Source organism: Microchirus variegatus, assembly GCF_963457635.1.
Source record: "Microchirus variegatus genome assembly, chromosome: 6".
NCBI lineage: Eukaryota > Metazoa > Chordata > Actinopteri > Pleuronectiformes > Soleidae > Microchirus > Microchirus variegatus.
In genome coordinates this window covers 340,995-364,641 of record NC_139807.1, presented here as the reverse complement: position 1 = coordinate 364,641, position 23,647 = coordinate 340,995, and the positions used below count along the sequence as shown (strand labels likewise).

At 39.5% G+C, this 23,647-nt stretch overlaps 1 protein-coding gene across 1 annotated transcript in view; it reads left to right on the top strand.

Moving 5' to 3' along the window:
• Nucleotides 1-23,647, top strand: part of LOC310928732 (uncharacterized protein) — a gene marked incomplete at both ends in the record, with an annotated part of 31,594 nt that overhangs the window by 7,796 nt on the left and 151 nt on the right. The window contains 5 exons of the mRNA XM_083891372.1: nt 3,219-3,578; nt 9,492-9,851; nt 11,779-12,138; nt 21,159-21,518; nt 21,970-22,329. Coding sequence (XP_083747498.1) covers nt 3,219-3,578; nt 9,492-9,851; nt 11,779-12,138; nt 21,159-21,518; nt 21,970-22,329 — 1,800 coding nt within the window. The remainder of the gene's footprint in view (nt 1-3,218; nt 3,579-9,491; nt 9,852-11,778; nt 12,139-21,158; nt 21,519-21,969; nt 22,330-23,647) is intronic.

Here is a 23,647-nt window from a genome sequence, read left to right as displayed (position 1 = left end):
TCCAGGTTTGACACTGATCAATTATTTTTTTTAAACATTTTATGACATTTTATGAAATGTAATACAATCTGCACATAAAACACGATGATGGGAAAGTGAACTCAATAGAGTAAGAGACATTCAGCTTGAGCAAAAAGCCTAAGAGTTAGTTTAAAGTGTGTAAAACTCGAGGAGGTTGCAGAACTGACAGGGCTAACCTGTGCTAACTAGCAGCTACGTTAACTCAAAATGATTTAATGGCGGATTACCTGAACTGCTGTGTGTGACACTGAGACACGCGAAGACATGGAACTCCGTCCATTAACAAACAAACACATAAAACACTGTGCGGTTAGTTTTATTATCCACAGAGTTCCGGCTCTGAAGACACAGTGTGTTTCCAGTCGGACTGCTATACGAGACGGACTACTTCTTCTTGTTTTATGCCGGTTGGCAAACAGCTTTTAGGTGCATTACTGCCACCTTCTGAATAGGAGTGTGGGTCTGAATTTAACTTCTGCTTTACTATGTTTTACTTGGTTATTAATGTTTTCTTGCTTTGTTGCCTGTTTAGCATATTTATCTGCAATTTCATTCCCCCATTACTCCTACATGGGCTGAGACCCAACCCAACAAAATGCAAGCTCCTGATTTTATCAATCTATTCAAAACCTGCACTTTATCATAAACACTAAACTTAATAATCGAGACTTCTTTCTTTTCTTTTTGTTTTACGGCGGTTGGCATCCATCTGTGGGTGCAATACCGCCCCCTTCTGCTCTGGAGATCATTTGACACAGCGCTAACCCAGCGGAAGTAGACATCACAAAGCGGAAGTAAACAAACAAAGAGCTAGCACCGTTAGCTCCGTACTCTGCATGCGGACATAAAAACCTTGAAGACGGTGGTGTGTTCATGTGTCGCGGGTAAAATATTCATGTTGTTTACGAAGCAGCGATGTCTTCGCTTCAGTATTTCGGAGATTTAATCACCGAGCGACCAACTGTTGCCGCTGAAGAGATATTCAGAAACACCGAAAGAACCGTCGTCGAGGACGAGAAAGAGTTGGATCGTCCGCGCAAAATTGTGGTGATCGTTTGCAAACCTCGACTAAAGTTACAGCGAATAGGTCTGTAAATCCACAATGGTCTTTATAAATACTAACAAGTCAATGTGACTCGTGTATATAAACATAGCATCAGTGTTGTTTTTGGCTATATTTGTGTTTCCCCCAGAAAACCTGCTCAGTCCGGTGATGGGGCCTCTCGGGCAGAACCCAAAAACACCGTGGGTCGCCGGTGATAAACAACAACGTTCCGCATATCGCTTACATTGGTCTCAAAATCTGTTCATAATCTACGCCATATGCAGACAAGTTTCGCTTTTGCGTAAATAAACTTTCCAGCATCATAAATAGATGATGATCCACAGTGAACGCTGTGTTTCAGCCGGTGAATTATCAGTGCATCCCTAAATATAACATCTTTTGTTATATTTATATATTCATGTTTTACCAACAGGGACAAATTCACTTTAGATGTTTAGCTTTGCACAGTGAACACTGAGTGTTGCTATGGTGATGGAATAGTTGGGTTTATTTACAGCTTAATCCTCTACTGATTTGGAGAAGTTTGTCTCAAACCAGGACATAATGTTTAAACTGAGTGTGAAGTAAAGTTGTCACGATACCAACATGAGTAACCACGGTACGATACCAGACAAAGTATCGCGGTTCCGGGTAGTATCACGATACCACGGCCTTTTTATTATTATTATTATTTATTTATTTGTACAAGTTATAAATGCTTATTAATTACTTATAATGTTGTTTGGTGCGTGATAAACATAATATTGGTGAAGTAAGAATTAGACTGAATGGCTTTAGTTCATAACTGGGTCAACAAGAGTTCATGAACAAAAGCATATCAGCAATTAAAAAACGAATAAATTAAGTTAAAAATGTTATGTTTAACTAATATAAATAATCAACTTAGGATAACAAATCCACTGTCTTAAAAAAAAAAATCTATTTGACAATAATGCTTCTTCTTCAACATGTTGTGAATTTCTCTGTGAGATGAATAAAGTATCTATCTATCTATCTATCTATCTATCTATCTATCTATCTATCTATCTATCTATCTATCTATCTATCTATCTATCTAAACCATAGAGGACAAAATACTATAAACAGGAACTGATTCCCTGTAAAAAACTATATTTTTATGCATTTATACTATATATTTATACTTTGACATCCTTTATCTCTTCATTCCTCAGCCTGTACACGGAGCCTATAGTCTAATATTAGCCAATGAGAAAATAAACAGGGGCATACAGGGCATACAAACCTGGTATTGGACACTGCAGGTGTTTTATGAGGCTGGAGGTGTTCCCTCCTTTGGCTCCTATAGCTTAGTGGCAGCGCCTGCACAGGAGACAGCTGTCGTCTGTTTCTTTACCGTCTGTGTCTTGTTTAAAGCCAAAAATAGATCCAACTGTGACTTTTGATCAGCTAACGGGCGGAACCAGCGTGCGGAAACAGCCTATCATATCCACAGACGTCACCAAACAGCCAATCATTTAGCAGCTGTGTAGTTCGGTTGCAGTAGTTGCAATGTGGGTTTGTTTACAAGGGAGTAGCAAACGGTGTGTAATAACAACTCTGTGACTCTGCAACGTCTTCAGTTACGCAGCACAATAGCTCTGGCTTACCTTGGTTAATTTGGGTGATTGACAGCTCGTTTTAAACCTCTAAACTGGTAGAATCAGACCCTGGTCTCCAAATGCATCACTGAATCATGAATCACTTCACAAGGACATAAATGCATATGACGCATTTGTGCGGACATTCGCCATTCCCTAATCAGAACGATCTAAAAATGGAACCGCTGGAATCTGTAGATTCTCCGCTGTCCAGTCGACATGTGTTTTTTTTGTTTACATAATCACGCTGACGCTCCGGTGTCGCTTTTCAATTTGTGTGCTATTTTTTCGCTCAGCTGTTTGATCCATCTGTGTTTTTAACTGTGTTTTGTGAACATAAGAATGGTTTATATGAGCTTTTAGCTGAGTTTATGACCTTTATGTGGGTATGCAGCATGTCTGTGTTTGTTAAAGTTAGACATGGTTTTATGATGCTTTTGTCGCTGCGTCTGACAACCGTGAGAAAGAGGTTAAATAAACCAAGAACCATCCAATCTTAAACTAACCTTGTTTGTGTGTCTTTGTGTCTGTAGAGCTTCCACAGCAGCATGTCTATAAAGAGGAGGAGGTTCTCACTGAGCAGCAGCTCTGGAACCAGGAGAGGAACTCCAGTCTGGACCAAGAGGAACCAGAGTCACTACAGATTAAAGAGGAGCAGGAGGAAACCTGCATCAGTCATGAGGGAGAACAGCTTGAAGTGAAACAGGAGGCTGATACTTTAATGTTGACTCTTGATAATGAGGACATGAAACCAGAACCAGACAGTGACCACCAGACATGTGATTACAATCACACAGGAAGTCACAGAGTGGAAGAAAACATCATGGAAGATGTGGATCTTCAGCACAGACTCCATATGAACTGGGGACCTGTAATAACGTTACAGAGGACAGGTCTGTACAGCCAGGATGTGGCTTCTGTTTTACTTTGATCTTCCCCAAACCAAGTTTGTTTTTCACTAAGACTAGATCTGATTAAGAAATGAACCAAAGATATGTTTTCATAATTATAATGTGTCAGTCACAGTTATTGTAGAGTGTAAGTTCGACAGCTGGAGACCCACTGGTGCTGTACCCAGTCGTGTGTCAGCTCTTCTAATAGTGAGTCCAGTATGTATTTATTTAGTTATTTAAAGATGGTTGCTGTGTTTTGTTAGTGTGTTCTACTTAGTGAGCTGTAGGTTTAGACTAATGATGCTCACCCTGCTCTGGACAATTTACAAACACAAATTCATGCTTGTTGTGGCAGCTTTTGTCTTGAGCATTATTCGTGTTTGTGTTCTATACGTTTATATTTGACAGTGCTTATTCTTCTCTGTGTTGTAACTGATTTATTTGTGTCTCTGTGTCTGTAAAGAGGAGGAGGTTCTCGCTGAGCAAGAGGAACCAGAGTCATTACAGTTTAAAGAGGAGCAGGAGGAAACCTGCACCAGTCATGAGGGAGAACAGCTTGAAGTGAAGCAGGAGGCTGATACATTTACATTGACTCCTGATAATGAGGACATGAAACCAGAACCAGACAGTGACCACCAGCTCCTCTCTCACAGCTCTCCTGTAGCTCAGAGTGGAGATCAGACAGGAAGTCACCATGTTGACTCTGTGTCTAATAGAAGTGCAGAGTCAAAGCCACGCAAGAGACATAACAAGAACATAGTGGAAATATGTCACACAGGTAAAAAGCCTTTTAAATGTGACACTTGTGTAAAAAGTTTTGCTAAAAAGTCTGTATTCATTAGACATATGAGAGTCCACACAGGAGAGAAACCATTTTCTTGCAAAACATGTGGAAAGTGTTTTACTCACATGGGGACTTTAATATCCCATGAAAGAGTTCACGCTGGTGAGAAGCCTTATTCCTGTAAAATATGTGGAAAGTGTTTTACACGTGGTTCAGGTTTGGCAAAACACTTAAGAATTCACACAGATTATAAACCATTTTTGTGCAAAAGATGTGGACACTCTTTTAGACATGGTTCAGATTTACGAAGACACGAAAGAATTCACACAGGTGAGAAACCACATTTATGTAAAACATGTGGAAAGTTTTTTCGGTGTAGTACATCTTTGGTGAGACATAAAAGAATTCACTCAGGCGAGAAGCCACATTCTTGTAAAATATGCGGAAAGAGTTTTGCTCAAAATGGGCAATTGATAGTCCATGAAAGAGTACACACAGTTGAGAGACCATATTTCTGCAAAAAATGTGGAAAGTGTTTCTCACGTGGTTGCGATTTGATAAAACATGACAGAATTCACACGGGTGAGAAACCGCATTCATGTAAAACATGTGGAAAGTGTTTTCGGTGTAGTTCGTCTTTGGTGAGACATGAAAGAATTCACTCAGGTGAGAAGCCACATTCTTGTAAAACATGTGGAAAGAGTTTTCTTCAGAAAGGGCATTTGATAGTCCATGAAAGAATTCACACAGGTGAGAAGCCATATTCCTGCAAAACATGTGGAAAGTGTTTTTGCGATCGTTCGTATTTGGTAGAACATGTAAGAATTCACACAGGTGTGAAGCCATATCACTGTAAAATATGTGAAAAGTGTTTTAGGAAGAGATCTGGTTTGGTAAGACATGAAAGAATTCACTCAGGTGAGTAGCTACGTTACTGTAAAACATTTGGGACGCATTTTAACGATAGTTTGTCTTTGGTAAACCGTGAATTAATTCACATAGGCGAAAAGCCATATTTCTGTTCAATGTAAAAGTGTTTCAGTAAAAATGAAATAATTCACACAGGTGAGAAGCCATATTCCTGTAAAATGTAAAAAGTGTTGCAGTAAAAATTTAAATAATTCACACGGGTGATGAGACATATCCTGTAAAACTTGTGGAAAGTGTTTTAGTCAAAGATCGCATTTGATAAAAAGATGTTTGATAAAGTCACAAACCCTTTATTGTCTTTTTGTATCTGTCTAACAAATCCTCTCCAAAGATACTATATATTCTTAATGCTCTGAAGACTTAACATTTCCCTTAAATCCATAAGCAGAAGTAATCCATTTTAAAATTGTAAATGGTGTGTGTCCATTCAGTGAACTGTTATGGCAGAGATTTGGTTTTGAAATAAATATGTAATTTTGATGATCACTTATTTTTTCTATGTAGTTTGTCCTCTGAAGCATTCTGGACTGATATTCATGACTCGCTGCACACAAAGATTCTCTCATAATCATAACGGTTTCTTTCTTTCACCAAAGCCCTGAACATATTGAAAGGTAAAAATGTAATGAATATTTTATTTTCTCATGTAAATGTTCTCTTCTGCATTCCTCCTATGTACCTGTCCCTTTGAAATGTAAAACAATTAAAGATGTAAGCCTTGTTGTTTGTACATGATTTTCTTTAATAAAAACAAAACTTCTTCGAGTACTGCTGTTCTCACTTCCCATAGCAGCAGGAAGGAGGGGCTATTGACACTTAAAAATAATACTTTTATACATGCATCTTCCTTGGATCATTGAAATAACAACCATTTATTAGTGTGGTATGACGAGGATATTATTCAATTCAAATATTTGTAAGTAGATGGTGTCTTTGATAGTTTTGCCAATTTGTTATCTTGCTATGGCTTCCCTGTTACTCATTTGTTTTGAGAAACAGGGAAGCCTGTTACTTGTTATTTCAGACTCACTTTTTTGTTACAGTTTCCCTAATTTCCCCTCTTTACTCCAGAACAGTGATGGGAAACCATACTATCATCTGTCCCTAATCACAGAGGATTAATTTCAAAGTTGTTTGATATTATCTTGGCTTTTAGCGACCACTCAAATGCTAAACTAATGTGTACATGGGAAGAGGAACTGGGAATGCAGAATACAGGAAGAGTCCTGAGAACATGTCATAGCGAGGAAACAATCTACCACCTGTTGTGCTCGTCTTGGACTAATCCAATTTAAGGTCTTATACAGGGTGCATTTCTCTAAGTCTGTGGTGTGGTGATAAGTATTAGGACGCTGAAGAGACTGTGTCGGAAACTTTGTTCAGGAGGACAAACCATACAAACTTGGAGGAGGTGTGTACAAGAGGGTATTTTGTATCACAATATACAATAATGCAACTGATTAAGTTGCTTGATCCTGTCGGAGTCTGCGTCTCAGACGGACGTGGCGTCTGAGACGCAGACACTAACCCACCAGAGGCCCAAACGCACTATGGCATGTGGATTCCTATGACAAGCTGAAGCCATATGGCATTGCCATTAATGGTTGTATTGACGAATGCAGTCGTTATGTAGTGTGGATGAGAGCTTATAGATTATTTTTTTTGCATGACTTTTTTTTTTCTTGACACGGATTTTTTTTTTGCATGACTTTTTTTTTGTGACGGATTTTTTGTCGGCTGTCCTGCAGACACATACTATTGTCTTTTCACGATCTTATGGGATATTTAACAAATATGAAACTCTGTGAATTAAATAAACGATTATAAATCATATATACATCATATGTTCAGGTCTCCAAGTGTCTTGTGAACAGTTTTACAGGCGCCTCTTTGACACAGCGATAACCCAGCGGAAGTAGACATCACAAAGCGGAAGTAGACATCACAAAGCGGAAGTAAACAAACAAAGCGCTAGCAGCGTTAGCTCCGTGCTCTGCATGTGAAGACGGTGGTGTGTTCATGTGTCGCGGGTAAAATATTCATGTTGTTAACGAAGCAGCGATGTCTTCGCTTCAGTATTTCGGAGATTTAATCACCGAGCGACCAACTGTTGCCGCTGAAGAGATATTCAGAAACACCGAAAGAACCGTCGTCGAGGACGAGGAAGAGTTGGATCGTCAGCGCAAACTTGTGGAGATCGTTTCCAAACCTCGACTAAAGTTACAGCAAATAGGTCTGTAAATCCACAATGGTCTTTATAAATACTAACAAGTCAATGTGACTCATATCGGACTTATTTCACCGTGTTTTCTACATACATAGAGCCGTAGAATCAGTGTTGTTTTTGGCAGCCATTTTAGATTTAGTCTTGTCTTTTGGACTAAAATGCTTATTAGATTTGAGTCATTTCTATATGTGATAGTTTTAGTCCAGTTCTAGTCGATGGAAACTGAAAACGGTTTTAATCCGTTTTAGTAAAAAGAAAAAAGTAAAGTCTTTTCACAAATGGATTTAGGTCAATATTAGGGGACTTTTTTTTGTCGACAAAACGATCGACAATCGACACTTTTTTAAAAAAAAGTTCTGTGTCACAAACACTGAATGTATCAGGTGAGTGTTAGGGTCAGTGAGCTGTCTGTGCTGATCTAAGACTGGTTCTTAGGGTGAGTGTGTGTCAGTCACCTGTAACGTTAGCCTACGTGATGACAACAGCTGTTCTCTCCAGTGGCTGTGTGTGTCCAAGCGTGTGTGTGTGCGTGTGTGCGTGTGTGCATGCAGAGCGAACGAGCTTGCGCTAATGTTTATGACGGTGGTGATGGACACAACACAAGTCTACACAAGTCTACACAATGAAGATGACATCAGACCAAGTCAAGATCCTGCACTCTGGTGGACACCTAACGAGGGCAGGTTACAAAACCTGAGCCGCCTGGCCACACACACACACACACACACACTCACACTCACACACACACACACACCTGTGCCAGGGGAGGAAAAACTCTCTGCTCCCCTTTTTTTTTCAAATCGCTGCTTTGTTGGTCAACATTGGACACTACAGCCATGTTTTTGAGCCTAAAACGAAAAATGTAATTTTTTTGTCGAAGTGCGCATGTGTCGATTGTCGATCGTTTTGTCAACAAAAAAGTCCCATCAATACTTAGTACTTCCTGGATTAAAACTATCAACTGTAATTCATTACGGGCCGTCAGAGATGTCTTGTCGGGCCGCACTTTGAGAACCAATGCTTTAGATGTTTAGCTTTGCACAGTGAACACTGAGCTGTGTTGCTATGGTGATGGAACAGTTGAGTTTATTTACAGCTTAATCCTCTACTGCTTTGAAGAAGTTTGTCTCAAACCAGGACACAATGTTTAAACTGATTATAAGTATGTATTTTCTAAATTCTCTAAACTTTATAAGTTCATATGAACTTTGCACGTCACACTGGTCCAGCACTGTTCCCAAGGAACTCGCAATGCTCCACCTGCTGGACTATAATGGTAGTTTAAACGAAGGGTTTTGTCGGTTGACCAAATTCAGTTCAATTCCATCTGGACTAAGGAGTTGACTGATTGAACCCTTTTTAACAGGTTCAATTTAGCGTCACACGCAGCGACAAAAGCGTCATAAAACCATATCTAACGTTAACAAACACAGACATGCTGCATACCCACACAAAGGTCAGAAACTCAGCTAAAAGCTCATATAAACCATTCTTATGTTCATAAAACACAGTTAGAACACAGATGGATCAAACCAGCAGGAGTGAAAAAAACCGTTACGGAGCACACATTGAAAAGCGGCACCGGAGCATCAGCTTGATTATGTAAACAATAAAAACACGTGTCGGCTGGACAGCGGAGAATCCACAGATTCCAGTGGTACCATTTTTATGCAAAATGCAATACTTTTTAGTCGAGTGAAAAAAATCCTTAATTTATGCTGTGTTCCGTGTGCATTTGCTCTGACACAGTGGCATCTACAGTGAAACATAGTGTCACAAGTGTTATATTTATGTGGATACCAGGATAATCCACATAGAGCTTGTAACTGTAGAGATTTACTCTATTTAGTTTGGGCATGTCATTTTAGAGCAGGGAAGAAGAGGCTACAGGTTCAATTTTGCAGTTGTACTAAATAAACCAAGAACCATCCAATCTTAAACTAACCTTGTTTGTGTGTCTTTGTGTCTGTAGAGCTTCCACAGCAGCATGTCTGTAAAGAGGAGGAGGTTCTCACTGAGCAGCAGCTCTGGAACCAGGAGAGGAACTCCAGTCTGGACCAAGAGGAACCAGAGTCACTACAGATTAAAGAGGAGCAGGAGGAAACCTGCATCAGTCATGAGGGAGAACAGCTTGAAGTGAAACAGGAGGCTGATACTTTAATGTTGACTCTTGATAATGAGGACATGAAACCAGAACCAGACAGTGACCACCAGACATGTGATTACAATCACACAGGAAGTCACAGAGTGGAAGAAAACATCATGGAAGATGTGGATCTTCAGCACAGACTCCATATGAACTGGGGACCTGTAATAACGTTACAGAGGACAGGTCTGTACAGCCAGGATGTGGCTTCTGTTTTACTTTGATCTTCCCCAAACCAAGTTTGTTTTTCACTAAGACTAGATCTGATTAAGAAATGAACCAAAGATATGTTTTCATAATTATAATGTGTCAGTCACAGTTAATGTAGAGTGTAAGTTCGACAGCTGGAGCCCCACTGGTTTGTTTTTCACCAAGTCTAGATCTGATTAAGAAATCAACCAAAGATATGTTTTAATAATTTTTTTGTCGAAGTGCGCATGTGTCGATTGTTGATCGTTTTGTCGACAAAAAAGTCCCATCAATACTTAGTACTTCCTGGATTAAAACTATCAACTGTTATTCATTACGGGCCGTCAGAGATGTCTTGTCGGGCCGCACTTTAAGAACCAATGCTTTAGATGTTTAGCTTTGCACAGTGAACACTGAGCTGTGTTGCTATGGTGATGGAACAGTTGAGTTTATTTACAGCTTAATCCTCTACTGCTTTGAAGAAGTTTGTCTCAAACCAGGACACAATGTTTAAACTGATTATAAGTATGTATTTTCTAAATTCTCTAAACTTTATAAGTTCATATGAACTTTGCACGTCACACTGGTCCAGCACTGTTCCCAAGGAACTCGCAATGCTCCACCTGCTGGACTATAATGGTAGTTTAAACGAAGGGTTTTGTCGGTTGACCAATCTCAGTTCAATTCCATCTGGACTAAGGAGTTGACTGATTGAACCCTTTTTAACAGGTTCAATTTAGCGTCACACGCAGCGACAAAAGCGTCATAAAACCATATCTAACGTTAACAAACACAGACATGCTGCATACCCACACAAAGGTCAGAAACTCAGCTAAAAGCTCATATAAACCATTCTTATGTTCATGAAACACAGTTAGAACACAAATGGATCAAACCAGCAGGAGTGAAAAAAACTGTTACGGAGCACACATTGAAAAGCGGCACCGGAGCATCAGCTTGATTATGTAAACAATAAAACCATGTGTCGGCTGGACAGCGGAGAATCCACAGATTCCAGTGGTACCATTTTTATCACTCTACGACCAAGATTCACGGATCCAGCCCCAAAATAATATCAAAACCGACTTTCAAGAAATACAAGCAGAAATGTTGTCTTACCTTTGCTGTTTATCAAAACAAGTTATTTCCACTGGAACAAAACCACTTCTAATGAAGAACGACACTTCCCTACTGGTTTCGAGGTTTAAAACGAGCTGTCAATCACCCAAATTGACCAAGCCAGAGCTATGGTGCTGCGTAACTGAAGACGCTACAGACTCACAGAGTTGTTGTTACACACCGCTCAGGGAGCATCGATTTACAGGGAGTTTCCATACATTTATTTTTTTTTCAAAACAAGTTCTTTTTACACCAATAATGTCATGTGAATAAAATTAAATGGGTTTTAATAATTTGGTACCTAAGAAATCTCAAATGGCACAGATGGTGTCAAACTGTGCCAAAAGATAGAACACCAAGACAGCTCTTTACTAAAACCTCTGTCATTTTACTCTGCTTTACTTCAGCAGCATCAGACTTTGCACAGCTCATGTCCACATATTGTTACATGTCCCCCATGTGTTTTTAAGCTCCTACTGCATATTTTAAAGGTGATATTTGCTTTAAAATGCAATACTTTTTAGTCGAGTGAAAAAAATCCTTAATTTATGCTGTGTTCCGTGTGCATTTGCTCTGACACAGTGGCATCTACAGTGAAACATAGTGTCACAAGTGTTATATTTATGTGGATACCAGGATAATCCACATAGAGCTTGTAACTGTAGAGATTTACTCTATTTAGTTTGGGCATGTCATTTTAGAGCAGGGAAGAAGAGGCTACAGGTTCAATTTTGCAGTTGTACTAAATAAACCAAGAACCATCCAATCTTAAACTAACTTTGTTTGTGTGTCTTTGTGTCTGTAGAGCTTCCACAGCAGCATGTCTGTAAAGAGGAGGAGGTTCTCACTGAGCAGCAGCTCTGGAACCAGGAGAGGAACTCCAGTCTGGACCAAGAGGAACCAGAGTCACTACAGATTAAAGAGGAGCAGGAGGAAACCTGCATCAGTCATGAGGGAGAACAGCTTGAAGTGAAACAGGAGGCTGATACTTTAATGTTGACTCTTGATAATGAGGACATGAAACCAGAACCAGACAGTGACCACCAGACATGTGATTACAATCACACAGGAAGTCACAGAGTGGAAGAAAACATCATGGAAGATGTGGATCTTCAGCACAGACTCCATATGAACTGGGGACCTGTAATAACGTTACAGAGGACAGGTCTGTACAGCCAGGATGTGGCTTCTGTTTTACTTTGATCTTCCCCAAACCAAGTTTGTTTTTCACTAAGACTAGATCTGATTAAGAAATGAACCAAAGATATGTTTTCATAATTATAATGTGTCAGTCACAGTTATTGTAGAGTGTAAGTTCAACAGCTAGAGCCCCACTGGTGCTGTACCCAGTCGTGTGTCAGCTCTACTAATAGTGAGTCCAGTATGTATTTATTTATTTAAAGACAGTTGCTGTGTTTTGTTAGTGTGTTCTACTTAGTGAGCTGTAGGTTTAGACTAATGATGCTCACCCTGCTCTGGACAATTAACAAACATTTAAATTCATGCTTGTTGTGGCAGCTTTTGTCTTGAGCATTTGTGTTTGTGTTCTATACGTTTATATTTGACAGTGCTTATTCTTCTCTGTGTTGTAACTGATTTATTTGTGTCTCTGTGTCTGTAAAGAGGAGGAGGTTCTCACTGAGCAAGAGGAACCAGAGTCATTACAGTTTAAAGAGGAGCAGGAGGAAACCTGCACCAGTCATGAGGGAGAACTTGAAGTGAAACAGGAGGCTGATACTTTAATGTTGACTGCTGATAATGAGGAAACTGACCACATGGAACCAGAACCAGATAGTGACCACCAGCTCCTCTCTCACAGCTCTCCTGTAGGTCAAAGTCGAGATCAGACAGGAAGTCACCATGTTGAATCGGTGTCTAATAGAAGTGCAGAGTCAAAGCAATTGATAGACACAATTCACATTGGTGAGAAGCCACATTCATGTAAAACATGTGGAAAGAGTTTTTTTCAGAATTGGCAATTGATAGCCCATGAAAGAGTTCACACAGGTGAAAAGCCGTATTCCTGCAAAACATGTGGAAAGTGTTTTCGAGCTCGTTCAGGTTTGTTAAGACATGAAAGAATTCACACTGGTGAGAAGCCACATTCATGTAAAACATGTGGAAAGAGTTTTATTCAGAAGTGGGATTTGAAAGCCCATGAAAGAATTCACACTGGTGAGAAGCCACATTCATGTAAAACATGTGGAAAGAGTTTTATTCAGAAGGGGGATTTGAAAGCCCATGAAAGAGTTCACACGGGTGAGAAGCCGTATTCCTGCAAAACATGTGGAAAGTGTTTTTGGCATAGTTCATCTTTGGTGGTGCATGAAAGAATTCACACTGGTGAGAAGCCGTATTCCTGTAAAACATGTGGAAAGTGTTTTACACATAGTTCATCTTTGGTGGCGCATGAAAGAATTCACACAGCTGAGAACCCTAATTCCTGTAAAACATGTGGAAAGGGTTTTTCACATAGTTCAGGTTTGGCAATGCATGAAAGAATTCACACTGGTGAGAAGCCGTATTCCTGTAAAACATGTGGAAAGTGTTTTACGCGTAGTTCATCTTTGGTGGCACATGAAAGAATTCACACAGATGAGAACCCTAATTCCTGTAAAACATGTGGAAAATGTTTTACTCATCATACACGTTTGGTAAAACATGAAAGAATTCACACCGGCGAGAAGCCATATTCCTGTGAAACATGTGGAAAGTGTTTCAAGAAAGGTTCAGGTTTGAGAAAACATGAACGAATTCACTCTGATGAGAAGCCATATTCATGTAAAACATGCGGAAAGTGTTTCACGAGCGGTTCAGATTTGGTACATCATGAAAGAATACACACAGGTGAGAAACCATATTCCTGCAAAACATGTGGAAAGTGTTTTACGCGTAGGTCATCTATGACAAAACATGAACGAATTCACACAGTGAAGAAGCCATGTTCCTAAAAAACATGTTAAAAGTGTTGTCAGGATAGTTCGTCTTTGCTAAACCACGGAAGAATCTATGCAGGTGAGATGCCATATTCCTACAAAACGTGAAAAATGTTTCAGGATGTTTCACAGTTGGTAAAACATGAAATAATTCACAGTGAGAACCCATATTCCTGTAATATGTGAAAAAGTGTTGCAGTAAAAATTTAAATAATTCACACAGGTGATGTGCCATATTCCTGTGAAACTTGTGGAAAGTGTTTGTCAAAGATCGCATTTGATAGAAAGATGTTTGATAAAGTCACACCCTTTATTATCTTTTTGAAACTCCATCAAACAAATCCTCTCCAAAGATACTATATATTCTTAATGCTCTGAAGACTTAACATTTCCCTTAAATCCATAAGCAGAAGTAATCCATTTTAAAATTGTAAATGGTGTGTGTCCATTCAGTGAACTGTTATGGCAGAGATTTGGTTTTGAAATAAATATGTAATTTTGATGATCACTTATTTTTTCTATGTAGTTTGTCCTCTGAAGCATTCTGGACTGGTTTGGTAAAACGGTAAAAAGGTTTGGTAAGAGCTTTTTTTCTGTGAAGAACCCAGAGAGGGTTATTTGGTTATTTTTTATTTCACAAATAGTGTTATTTCCTTAATATTTGGTCATGTGTGGCTTTTGGAAAACAATAAATGTTTACGTATAGGCACCGCTGTGATCGTCACACTTTTTCTGTTACAAACTGACTCCGGCCCACATCAGAGAATGGAAAAGTTATGTGACCCTCGAAGGAAAAAGTTTGGGGACCCCTGGTGTAGACTATCTGAACTGTTTTCAGAAGTGGAAGACAAATGTGATAAATGACATGGTTCTCTGTGTCACCACGTCTTTTCTTTGTCCTGATCTTAAAGGTTTCTGGGTGGACAATTTTACTGTTGTGTCCACTGTTCTTGGGGTAAATCTCTAACTGCTATATATATATATATATATATATATATATATATATATATATATATATATATATATATATATATATATATATATATATATATCTATATATATATATATATATATATATATATAGTAGCAGTTAGAGATTTACCCCAAGAACAGTGGACACAACAGTAAAATTGTCCACCCAGAAACCTTTAAGTATACATTGCTATATTTGGGATTCCTGACCCCTCACTTGTACTTAACTCTACACAAAAAGACATAATAGCTTTCACATCCTGACTAGCAAGACGTTCATTATTGTTTCATTGTAAGTCTGCTAAATATCCTTCTATCTCTCTGTGGCTCAAAGATATCATATAAAAAAACAAACTTTAATCATTAATTGCCTATTTCACTAATTTAACTTCCTGATTGAATGTGTGCCTGTTATTATTTTCTCCTACATTCTTATCAAAATGTGTTTTTGTTTTTTTTGGGGTTATTTTCATTTGTATGTGTATCTGTGACTGTGTACATGTGTTTGTTTGTTTAAAATAAAAAAGGAAAAATAGCCTGTGAATTTAATGTATTGTATTGTATTGTATTGTATTGTATTGTAAAATATTTGGAAAAAAATATGCATGAGGCAGTGACACATTCTCTTTTATTAGCCTGAAAGCATTAGCAGGTGAAATGTGACCATGTGGTTGTTACAGCGTTAGGCCTCGGGTTAGTGTTGGTGTGTTTGGTCTCTCTCTCTCTCTCTCTCTCCCTCTCTCTCTCTCTCTCTCTCTCTCTCTCTCTCTCTCTCTCTCTCTTCTCTCTCTCTCTCTCTCTCTCTTCTCTCATCACTCTCTCTCTCTCTCTATCTCTCTCTCCTCTCTCCTCACTCTTCTCTCTCTCTCTCTTCTCTCTTCTCTCTCATCACTCTCCTCTCTCTCTCTCTCTTCTCCTCTCTCTCTCTCTCTTTCTCTCATCACTCTCTCTCTCTCTCTCTCTCTCTCTCTCTCATCTCTTCTCTCTCCTCTCTCTCTCTCTCTCTCTCTCTCTCTCTCTTTCTCTCATCACTCTCTCTCTCATCTCTCTCTCTCTCTCTCTCTCTCTCTCTCTCTCTCTCTCTCTCTCTCTCTCTCATCACTCTGCTCCTCCAGGTGAATTCTCCTCCTTCGATCAGTGGCTGTTTTCACTCTTCTGATCAACAGATGTGAGTCAAAGAGAGGATGAGGAAGTGCAGCATGAGAGGAAGATCAGAGAGAATCAGTAACATCAGTGTGAGTCTGTTTCTGTTTGTTTATCTGTGACAGTGTTTACTCTCTTCAGAGGAAAATAGTTTTTTGTTAACAGTTATTGTTTTTTCTCACCCTGAGGTGAGGTGACGCTTTTTGTTTGTTTTTTCTTGTAAGTTATTTAACTGTGGCTTATTTTCTCCAGAGAGTGACGTTGACCTGGTCAGTGGAGTTTAGTTTGACCAGCGTTGTCAGTTTGGGACAACTTTAGTTTCCTTCTTTAATAAATATCATTATTTTATACACATTGATCAACCTCTGTGTCCTGGGAAATATTTCATTTTTCACATTTCCTCCCCTCATCCCCTGGTTAACATCTCAGGAGTTATTAGTGTCATTAATGGAATGATTTGTGTTTTTGCAGAAGTCTTTGATCAGTTCAAAAATACTTTGCAGGCTCTGCACAGTGGAGTTGCCAACAAAGTTACGTTTCCACATGTAACCACAAGGGGGCGAGATAGGTCAGTTTATGCAGAAGCGCTTCGCAATTCATTTGAATTTGAATGAGTATTACATTTTTTGGGTTTGTTATTCTGACGATGTTTTTGTTCCTGTTTTCTGTCTATTGTTTTTCTGAGTAATTTTGTTTCTGATTTTCTTTCTATTTATTTCCTCCTCCCTGTTTTCCAGAGTATTTTTTTCTGAATTATTGAGAACTCTCGCGAGAACCTCCAACCTGCACGTGACTCCCATAGACCTATGGTGGCTCCTTCCCTCACATACTGTAAATGCCTCATCATCAACTATCTATTGTACCGGACACCGAGAGCACAGACCTCCGCTAAGCCGAGTGCTTCTCTCGTTTTGAATATTTTAGCCTAATCATTTAGGGTTAGGGTGTCAAACATACGGTCAGCGGCTCCAGTCCGGCCCGGTCGGTACTAGCGCGTATTTGCATACAATCAAACGGTCCCCGGAATCGATACTTGAACGCATCCTTGTAACATAATCCGAGTGGAAGAATAGGCGATTTCGTAAGATGACTTGAACGCAGCACTGCTCGCAAAGAGCGTGATGACGTAGGAAAAGTGGATTTATTACTTCCATGTCATTTTGCGATGAGTTTACTGGTCCGGCCCCCTTAAGGTCGGATTAAGCTGGATGAGGCCCCCGGACCAAATGAGTTAGACACCCCTGATTAAGGAGGAACATGCTGTGAACAGTTGTAGTTGCAGAGCCTACAAAATACACCCGAGCAGCGCTTTATCCTCCACCGGAGGGTCGCGGGGGTGCTGTGCATATCTCAGCTGACATAGGGTGATAGGCGGGTGATAGGCGGGTGATAGGCGGGTGATAGGCGGGTGATAGGCGGGTGATAGGCGGGTGATAGGCGGGTGATAGGCGGGTGATAGGCGGGGTTCACCCTGGACGGTTGGTCAGTCCATCACAGGGCGTGTTGTAACCAGTGATAGCGTCTACAGATCACTGGAGGCTATACGCTCACGTAAGTTTACCATTAAAAGAAAAAGTTAATATTCCAAGTTAATGTCGTTGCTGGTCATCCAAGGCGTTAGGTGGCGCTGTAGCTGTCTGTCAATACGGCCACCCGAAACTGTGGTCCGGTCCTGCAGACACATAATATTGTGTTTTCGCGATCTTTAGGGATATTTAACAAATATGAAACTCTGTGAATTAAATAAACGATTATAAATCATATATACATCATATGTTCAGGTCTCCAAGTGTCATGTGAACAGTTTTACAGGCGCCTCTTTGACACAGCGATAACCCAGCGGAAGTAGACATCACAAAGCGGAAGTAGACATCACAAAGCGGAAGTAAACAAACAAAGCGCTAGCAGCGTTAGCTCCGTGCTCTGCATGTGAAGACGGTGGTGTGTTCATGTGTCGCGGGTAAAATATTCATGTTGTTAACGAAGCAGCGATGTCTTCGCTTCAGTATTTCGGAGATTTAATCACCGAGCGACCAACTGTTGCCGCTGAAGAGATATTCAGAAACACCGAAAGAACCGTCGTCGAGGACGAGGAAGAGTTGGATCGTCAGCGCAAACTTGTGGAGATCGTTTCCAAACCTCGACTAAAGTTACAGCAAATAGGTCTGTAAATCCACAATGGTCTTTATAAATACTAACAAGTCAATGTGACTCATATCGGACTTATTTCACCGTGTTTTCTACATACATAGAGCCGTAGAATCAGTGTTGTTTTTGGCAGCCATTTTAGATTTAGGCCCTGTCCCATTACCTCTGCTAACCCTACATTTTGCGCGTTCACGTGTAGGTTGGAGCTATGGTGATTGTGATCGTTTCCTCATAATCAACCCTCAAATTGTAGTGAACTCTGGTGCAGGATTAAAAAGAAGTGGAATATGAAATTACCCATGATGCTTTGCGGATTCAGCGAACCGAGGAACATTTTCGTTGTAATATATTTTCGCAAATAAGCACGTTACAATGTCGAACTGTGTTGGAATATGTTGGTTTGATATACATCCAAAGGACCGTTGAGCTTTGAACACGACTGTCAGAAAATAAGTGAAGATTTATGAAAGCAGCTAGCTAACTAGCTAGCGAGCGGCTACCCGCCGAGTGCCCCGAGAGAGCACGCCCGCCACGAAGAGCTGCATGACGGGCAAACGCCATCGAATCACCCGGCAAACAGCCGCCAACCAGCTCTGCTACATCTGGATAGTTTTGTCAGTGTTTGAATGTGTGTACCGGTGTTCACTTGAACACTAATACCATGGACTTGTCAGATTTCAATCACATTCGTGATATAGCGTTTACGAGGACGGAGAAAGACAGGTGTCGTGGCAATGTGGGTATCCCCGACAGAAAGTGTTTCCCCTGGCCGCGGAGAAAATAAGTAAATTAAAACTAACAACAATTGCATTGTTTAATTCAGTGTTCTGGTGTTGTAATTATCTACGATGTTTTGCAAAATAAATACTTTTATTCTTTTGTACGTCGTAACGTCGTTCTACTCACTGAATGGAAAAACCAAGGCATTAAATTCTTCATGTGATTTGACACATATGACACGCTGTAATTCATTATTTCAGACTGTTTACCTGTCTGCCATAATTTGTATCCCCCCATATCTTTGGCTAGAAAAGTTGTTCATAATCACAGAGGTTATAGAGTAATATGTGAAGTAAACATAAAATAAATCATTTGATGATCAGGTTTCATCTGTCCATTTTTTTTGTCGAAGTGCGCATGTGTCGATCGTTTTGTCGACAAAAAAGTCCAATCCATACTTAGTACTTCTTGGATTAAAATTATCAACTGTAATTCATTGGGGGCCACCAGAAATGTTTCTGTTGGCCGCCATTGGCCCCCGGGCCGCACTTTGAGAACCAATGCTTTAGATGTTTAGCTTTGCACAGTGAACACTGAGCTGTGTTGCTATGGTGATGGAACAGTTGTGTTTATTTACAGCTTAATCCTCTACTGCTTTGGAGAAGTTTGTCTCAAACCAGGACACAATGTTTAAACTGATTATAAGTATGGATTTTCTAAATTCTCTAAACTTTATAAAGTTCATATGAACTTTGCACGTCACACTGGTCCAGCACTGTTCCCAAGGAACTCGCAGTGCTCCACCTGCTGGACTATAATGGTAGTTTAAACGAAGGGTTTTGTCGGTTGACCAAATTCAGTTCAATTCCTTCTGAACTTGAGTAAGGAGTCGACAATGAACCTTTTTTAAAAGGATTAATTTAGCGGTTGCGAAAAAAAAAAGGTTACAGAGCACACATTGAAAAGCGGCACCGGAGCATCAGCGTGATTATGTAAACAAAAAAAACGTGTCGACTGGACAGCGGAGATTCCAGTGGTACCATTTTTATCACTCTATCACCAAGATTCACGGATCCAGCCCCAAAATAAGAGCAAAACAACAACTGACTCAAGAAATACAAGCAGAAATGTTGTCTTACCTTTGCTGTTTATCAAAACAAGTTATTTCCACTGGAACAAAACCACTTCTAATGAAGAACGACACTTCCCTACCGGTTTCGAGGTTTAAAACGAGCTGTCAATCACCCAAATTGACCAAGCCAGAGCTATGGCGCTGCGTAACTGAAGACGCTACAGACTCACAGAGTTGTTGTTACACACCGCTCAGGGAGCATCGATTTACAGGGAGTTTCCATACATTTATTTTAAAAACAAGTTCTTTTTACACCAATAATGTCATGTAAATTTTTAAAACTTTTTAGACCAATAGTGATTTTCACATTCTGTGAGAAGCCAAAAACAAGGCATATAAGTCGCATACTAGCCCTTTATTAGCAAATATGAAGCACATGTTAACACTTAGTTGGAAAAATCTTAATTCATGTCGTAATACAGGTAGAATAAGGTGTTAATACGTGCTTAATGATTACTAATAAAGGGCTAGTATGCGACTTATATATGTTAGTTAGCAACTTGTTAATGGTGAATATGTGTTCCCTAATATAAAACTTCTATTTAGTTGTTTACTGAGTTCTGTATCTTCCATTTCTGACAATCGCATTCTGTGAGAAGCCAAAATGACTAGTGTCTAAATTAAATGGGTTTTAATAATTTGGTACCTAAGAAATTTGTGTCAAACTGTGCCAAAAGAGAGAACACCAAGACAGCTCTTTACTAAAACCTCTGTCATTTTACTCTGCTTTACTTCAGCAGCATCAGACTTTGCACAGCTCATGTCCACATGTTGTTACATGTCCCCCATGTGTTTTTAAGCTCCTACTGCATATTTTAAAGGTGATATTTGCTTTAAAATGCAATATTTTTTAGTCGAGTGAAAAAAATCCTTAATTTATGCTGTGTTCATGTGCATTTGCTCTGACACAGTGGCATCTACAGTGAAACATAGTGTCACAAGTGTTATATTTATGTGGATACCAGGATAATCCACATAGAGCTTGTAACTGTAGAGATTTACTCTATTTAGTTTGGGCATGTCATTTTAGAGCAGGGAAGAAGAGGCTACAGGTTCAATTTTGCAGTTGTACTAAATAAACCAAGAACCATCCAATCTTAAACTAACCTTGTTTGTGTGTCTTTGTGTCTGTAGAGCTTCCACAGCAGCATGTCTGTAAAGAGGAGGAGGTTCTCACTGAGCAGCAGCTCTGGAACCAGGAGAGGAACTCCAGTCTGGACCAAGAGGAACCAGAGTCACTACAGATTAAAGAGGAGCAGGAGGAAACCTGCATCAGTCATGAGGGAGAACAGCTTGAAGTGAAACAGGAGGCTGATACTTTAATGTTGACTCTTGATAATGAGGACATGAAACCAGAACCAGACAGTGACCACCAGACATGTGATTACAATCACACAGGAAGTCACAGAGTGGAAGAAAACATCATGGAAGATGTGGATCTTCAGCACAGACTCCATATGAACTGGGGACCTGTAATAACGTTACAGAGGACAGGTCTGTACAGCCAGGATGTGGCTTCTGTTTTACTTTGATCTTCCCCAAACCAAGTTTGTTTTTCACTAAGACTAGATCTGATTAAGAAATGAACCAAAGATATGTTTTCATAATATAATGTCAGTCACAGTTAATGTAGAGTGTAGCTCAACAGCTAGAGACCCACTGGTGCTGTACCCAGTCGTGTGTCAGCTCTTCTAATAGTGAGTCCAGTATGTATTTATTTATTTAAAGACAGTTGTGTTTTTTTAGTGTGTTCTACTTAGTGAGCTGTAGGTTTAGACTAATGATGCTCACCCTGCTCTGGACAATTAACAAACATTTAAATTCATGCTTGTTGTGGCAGCTTTTGTCTTGAGGATTATTTGTTTGTGTTCTATACGTTTATATTTGACAGTGCTTATTCTTCTCTGTTTTTAACTTATTTATTTGTGTCTCTGTGTCTGTAAAGAGGAGGAGGTTCTCACTGAGCAAGAGGAACCAGAGTCATTACAGATTAAAGAGGAGCAGGAGGAAACCTGCATCAGTCATGAGGGAGAACAGCTTGAAGTGAAACAGGAGGCTGACACATTAATGTTGACTGCTGATAATGAGGAAACTGACCACATGGAACCAGAACCAGTTCAATTCACAATTCACACTAGTGAGAAGCCACATTCATGTAAAACATGTGGAAAGAGTTTTTTTCAGAATTGGCAATTGATAGTCCACGAAAGAGTTCACACAGGTGAAAAGCCGTATTCCTGCAAAACATGTGAAAAGTGTTTTACGCGTGCTTCAGGTTTGGTAACACATGAAAGAATTCACAGTGGTGAGAAGCCACATTCATGTAAAACATGTGGAAAGAGTTTTATTCAGAAGGGGGATTTGAATGCCCATGAAAGAATTCACACAGGTGAGAAGTTATATTCCTGTAAAACATGTGGAAAGAGTTTTACTCAAAATGGGCAATTGATAGTCCATGAAAGAGTTCACACAGGTGAGAAGCCGTATTCCTGCAAAACATGTGGAAAGTGTTTTTCGCGTGGTTCAGGTTTGGTAGTGCATGAAAAAATTCACACTGGTGAGAAGCCACATTCCTGTAAAACATGTGGAAAGTGTTTTAGTGCTCGTTCAGTTTTGGAAAGACATGAAAGAATTCATGCAGACGAGAAGCCATATTCATGTAAAACATGTGGAAAGTGTTTTAACAATGGTTCATGTTTGGTAAGACATGAAAGAATTCACTCTGGAGAGAAGCCACATTCCTGCAAAACATGTGGAAAGTGTTTCAGCGATGGTTCAAGTTTGGTAAAGCATGAAAGAGTTCACACAGGTGAGAAGCCATATTCCTGTAGAATATGTGGAAAGTGTTTTAGCGATGGTTCAAGTGTGGTAAAGCATGAAAGAGTTCACACAGATGAGAAGCCGTATTCCTGCAAAACATGTGGAAAGAGTTTTCTTCAGAAAGGGCATTTGGTTGACCATGAAAGAATTCACACAGGTGAGAAGCCATATTCCTGCAAAACATGTGGAAAGTGTTTTAGGACAAGGTCAGGTTTGGTAAACCATGAATTAACTCACACAGGTCAGAAGTCGTATTCCTGTAAAACATGTGGACTGTTTTTTAAGGATAGTGGGTTCTTGTTAAAACATGAGTTAACTCACACAGGTGAGTAGTTACATTACTGTAAAACATATGGAACGTATTTTAGCAATGAATTAATTCACATAGGTAAAATGTTTGCAGTAAAATATGAAATAACTCACACTGGTGATGAGTCATATTCCTGTAAAACTTGTGGAAAGTGATTTAGTCAAAGATCGCATTTGATAAAAAGATGTTTGATAATGTCACACACCCTTTATTGTCTTTTATAAACTCCGTCAAACAAATCTTCTCCAAAGATACTATATATTCTTAACGCTCTGAAGACTTAGAATTAAATAAATCCAAAAGCAAAAGTATCTATTTCAAAATGTATTGTCTTTTTGAAACTCCTTCAAACAAATCCTCTTCGAAGATCTAATATATTCTTTGCACTCTAAATACTTAACATTTCCCTTAAATCCATAAGCAGAAGTAATCCATGTTAAATGATGTGTATCCATTCAGTGAACTGTTACGGCAGAGATTTGGTTTTGGAATA